Source organism: Choloepus didactylus (assembly GCF_015220235.1).
Source record: "Choloepus didactylus isolate mChoDid1 chromosome 25 unlocalized genomic scaffold, mChoDid1.pri SUPER_25_unloc1, whole genome shotgun sequence".
Lineage (NCBI taxonomy): Eukaryota > Metazoa > Chordata > Mammalia > Pilosa > Megalonychidae > Choloepus > Choloepus didactylus.
Window position 1 is genome coordinate 684449 of NW_023637606.1, and position 4416 is coordinate 688864.

The 4416-nt window shown below is 64.0% G+C and overlaps 1 protein-coding gene across 1 annotated transcript; it reads left to right on the forward strand.

Moving 5' to 3' along the window:
- Positions 1–1436: 1436 nt before the first annotated feature.
- On the forward strand, positions 1437–4208 carry EFNA2 (ephrin A2; the record flags this gene model as incomplete). Its single annotated transcript, XM_037823802.1, has 3 exons — positions 1437–1836; positions 3408–3473; positions 3751–4208. Coding segments are annotated over 3 exons (588 nt in total), but the record flags the coding sequence as incomplete, so codon positions are not given.
- Between the last annotated feature and the right edge of the window lie 208 nt (positions 4209–4416).

Consider the following 4416-nt stretch of genomic DNA (forward strand, 5'->3'; position numbering starts at 1 on the left):
CCGCGGGACGATCGACGGGAGCTCCAAGTCCCGTGAAGGAGGAATGGTACGGGACAAGAGACGCGAGGAACGACAGCAACACAAGTATTCTGATCAAGCTGCAAAATTTTATTGAGGAGGCTGAGCATATATACTCTAGGGAGGGGCGGGGGCGGCGAGTAAGGACAGTGGCGGCCTGGGATTGGCTGCTGCGGTTGCTGGGGTGGAAGGCAGATGTCTAGGATTGGTGGTTGCTGTTGCTAGGGTGGAAGGCAGATGTAAGCTTAGCACTTTTGGCGCGAACCACTACTTTTGGCGCGAACCGCTTCCGTAAAGAAGGCGGAGGGCAGCCCGAGCTGTTGTTGCATCAGCCCTGGCGGCCATGTTTCCGGCATTGCTGAAAAGTGGACTTCACCGTGTTTCCGGCATTGCTGAAAAGTGGACTTCACCGTGTTTCCGGCATTGCTGAAAAGTGGACTTCACCGTGTTTCCGGCATTGCTGAAAAGTGGACTTCACCGTGTTTCCGGCATTGCTGAAAAGTGGACTCCATGCATGCTGCCCTAATCGCCCACAACAGGGGAGCCCCTCCCCGACCCCAGCTCGGGCTTTTTATGTGCTAAGAAGACCCTCTGGGCGCCACCCCGGTCCCGGCCGCGGCTTCGTGAGGGACCCCCGGGACCCGGCCGGGAGATCGGAGAGCGCCGGGGCTGTAGCCCGAGGCGGCGGCGGCGAGGGGGGCTGCGCGCCCGGCCTGGCCGACCTCCCGGGGAAGCGGGGTCGGAGGGGCTTCCCGGGGAGGGGCGCGCGGGGCGGGGTTGGGGTCGCGTCGGGAGGCTCCTCCCTGCTCGCCAGGCCCCGCCCCCTGCACAGCCTGTGCGCTCGTGGTGTGGGGGGCTGTGAAGTCGGGGGGCGGGCCGCGTGGAAGGCCGGAGTCGGGGCGCCCCGGCCTGGGCAGCACAGGGGCCTCCTCCGGCCCCGGCCCCAGCCCCAGCCCCAGGCCCCTGGCGTCGCGGGGACCCGGGTCCTGACGGCCGGAGCGCGCGGGGGGTCGGGGAGGCGCCGTCCCCAGGCGCCCGTGCGCGGGGACCCATCCGGGAACCCGTCGGGGGACAGCGAGTGCGCTCCAGAGCCCCCGGCCCCCCGCACGCCCCGCCCTGACCCCTTCCCCACCCCTGACCCCGCTCCGCCTCCCCCCGCGCTCTCCGCCCCCACCCCTCCCCCCACTTCTGACCCGCACCCCGGCCACCTCCCCCCGCCCCCTACTCCCGCGCCTGACCGCTCCCTCCTTGCCCCCCCCGTGCCCCTGCCCCCGACCCTCCCCCGACCCTAGCCCTTGCCCCCCGCCCCTCCCTGTGACCCTGACCCCTCCCGCCCCCCACCCACTCCCGGCCCCTCCCCTCTCCCCTGACCCTTCCTTGCCCCGCCCCTCCCTGTGACCCCACCTTGTTCCCCCTCCCTTCCCCTTCCCCCTCCCCCTGACCCGCCCCCGGCCCTCCCCCTGATCCTGACCCCTCCTTGCCCGCCTCGCGCCCCTTCTCCCGCCCCCCGCCCCAGGTTCCAGGCGGGCGCGGGCGGCTACGCGCTGGAGGTGAGCATCAACGACTACCTGGACGTGTTCTGCCCGCACTACGCGCCGCCGCTGCCGCCCCCCGAGCGCATGGAGCGCTACGTGCTCTACATGGTCAGCGGCGCCGGCCACGCGGCCTGCGACCACCGGCAGCGCGGCTTCAAGCGCTGGGAGTGCAACCAGCCCGCCGCGCCCGGGGGCCCGCTGCGCTTCTCCGAGAAGTTCCAGCTCTTCACGCCCTTCTCGCTCGGCTTCGAGTTCCGGCCCGGCCACGAGTACTACTACATCTGTGAGTGGGACGGGACGGGGCGGGCCGGCTGGGGTCCCCAGGCCTCCCAGGGGGACCATGTGGCCCGTGTCCAGCAGTGTCCAGCGGTGACCACCCCCCAGGTGCCATGTTCTTGGGCAACCGCCCCCGGGCACCCCCAGGTAATCTGGGACGCCAGGGCTGTCATCACCCCCTTTTTGCAGATGGGGAAACTGAGGCTCAGAGTCGGAGACACTATTCACTGCCCTGGGGTTCAGGCAGCTGTGGACCAGCCACCAGCCTCCTCCACCCCACCCCACCCCCACAGCTCAGCAGGGGAGACTGAGGCACACGGGGTCCCTGGAGGAGGGGGTCACGGTCAGGGCATGGAGTGAGGGGCCCCCCATCCTCCCAGGGCCCTCTCTGACCCCACTTTTTAGCATCTTGGGGACCTAGTGGGGGGTGGGGGCCTGCAGGGAGGGGCCCCGGGCACGTCACCACCCCGGCTCCTGCTGTGTCAAATTAAACTCCACGAGGCCCCATTTTCTCCTTTCTCTGCTCTATTTGGGATTTTTCCTTTTAATTCAGGGAAGAAGCCGATGGGGGAGGGGAAGAAGGTGTTTAAATTAAGTCCCCATAATATAAGAAAAATTACATTTTTCTTTCAGAGAAGGGAGTTTCGCAAAAGATAATTATTGTAATTATTCGTTCTATCTCTGTGACGAGTGTTATTTTTATTACGTGCTTTTATCTTCATCTCCCAGTGGGAGGGCCTTCTGGGGGTGGGCCGGGGTGATGGCCTCTGCCAGCCAGGTCGTCGGGGGGCCCTGGGCCGGGCAGGGACAGGCCACCGGGTCGGTAGGCGTGACGGTGCACACGCCCGGCAGGTGACCCAGGCCTGTTCACGCGTGGTCGTGTGTGACCTCACCCCAGCGGCCCCAGCTGAGCTTTGGGGCTCTTCCCCTCCCTGTCCTGGCCCCCATGTCCCCGTCCCCTCCATCTGGGGCCATCTCGCCATCTGGGCCAAGAAGCAGGAGCAGTAATGGTGGAGTTCCAGGGACGGGAGCAAAGTGGCTTGGGCCTCTGTTTGCAACCTTCAGCAGTCTGGGGACAGGGTGAGGCAGGTCCCTCCAAGGGGTGACGATCTTCCCGATGGAAACCATTGTTTCCAAAGCACCCACTATGTGCCGTTTATAGCCCAGAGAGGGGATGACACCCACAGGCACCAGGAGAGCAGGGCTTTGGATCCAGCTCTGTCCGAATCCAGAGACAATCATTTGGCTACATGGATATTTTGGCTGATTGGTTGGAAACTAACAGGATGTTTTTCTCCATCAACCCCTTAATCTTGCCCTGTGCTGCCCTGGGGTGGGACGGAGCTGTGACCAGGGTTGGGCAGAGAGAGGGGTAGGGGGAGTGTGTGGGAAAACTGTTGGGAAAGAGGGGGCATTCTGAGTGGGGTTTTGACGTATGAGTAGGAGTTTTATGGGTGGTGCTCCAACTGCAGTCAGGGTTAGATCACAAATGGTGTGTGTGTGTGTGTGTGTGTGTGTGTTTGTGTGTGTGTAACCTCAATAGGTCCCTGATTCACTAACCCCCATCCTGTTTGCCAGCTGCCACACCACCCAATGTTGTGGACCAACCCTGCCTGCGGCTGAAGGTGTATGTGCGGCCAACCAGTAAGTGCTGGGGGCGAGGGGCTGGGTCTGGACCCCCACTCGGGTGTCCTCAGCCCATGGAGCCCAGCGAGCGGTCAGAAGAGCTGGGGTCGGGGCACGGCCTTGGGAGTCCCAGCTCAGCCATGGCTGGGGTGGGCCCCGCTGACCAAGGGACAGTGGGGATCACCCCCCAAAGCCTGCCCAGGGCACAGATGTGCCTCTGAGGCCAAGAGGTGCCTGGGGGCGCAGGGTGGGGTGGCCTGGGCCACTGCTGACGTCCTGCCTCTCTGTTCCCCAGACGAGACCCTGTACGAGGCTCCCGAGCCCATCTTCACCAGCAACAACTCATGCAGCAGCCTGAGTGGCTGCCACCTCTTCCTCAGCACAGTGCCCGTGCTCTGGACCCTCCTGGGCTTGTAGTCCTGACCCTGCAGGATGCCCCCTCCACCTGGATGGCACACCTGGATGGCACACCTGGACGGCACACCTGGATGGCACACCTGGACGGCACACCTGGATGATACACCTGGATGGCCCCAGCTGGACGGGCGCACCTGGAGGGCACACCTGGTTGATACACCTCGGTGGCACACCTGGGCCCTGAGGGCCTGGCCTCCAAGACCAAATAGAGACCCCATATCTCCACCTCACTGGGTGGGGGCAGGCAAAGACCCCAGTGTCTGAGGGCCGTGGTGTCAGTGGAGCCCCTGGTCAAGCCGTCTCGTTGTTGGGGTGCCGGGGGCTGGGACCCTCCTGCACCCTTTTTTTTTTTTTTTTTTTTTTTTTAGTGTATTTCCAAGGTTGGATTGGAAAGACTTGAATTTTTAATTTAATTTATTCCCTGTTGCCACTGGTGACTTTGGTGGGGAAACGGAGGTGGCAGAGGAGGGTGCCTGGTTCCCCATGTGGGGGTGGATCTGAGGGACACCCGGTCTGGTCATTTCTCAATGCTTGGCACCCCATT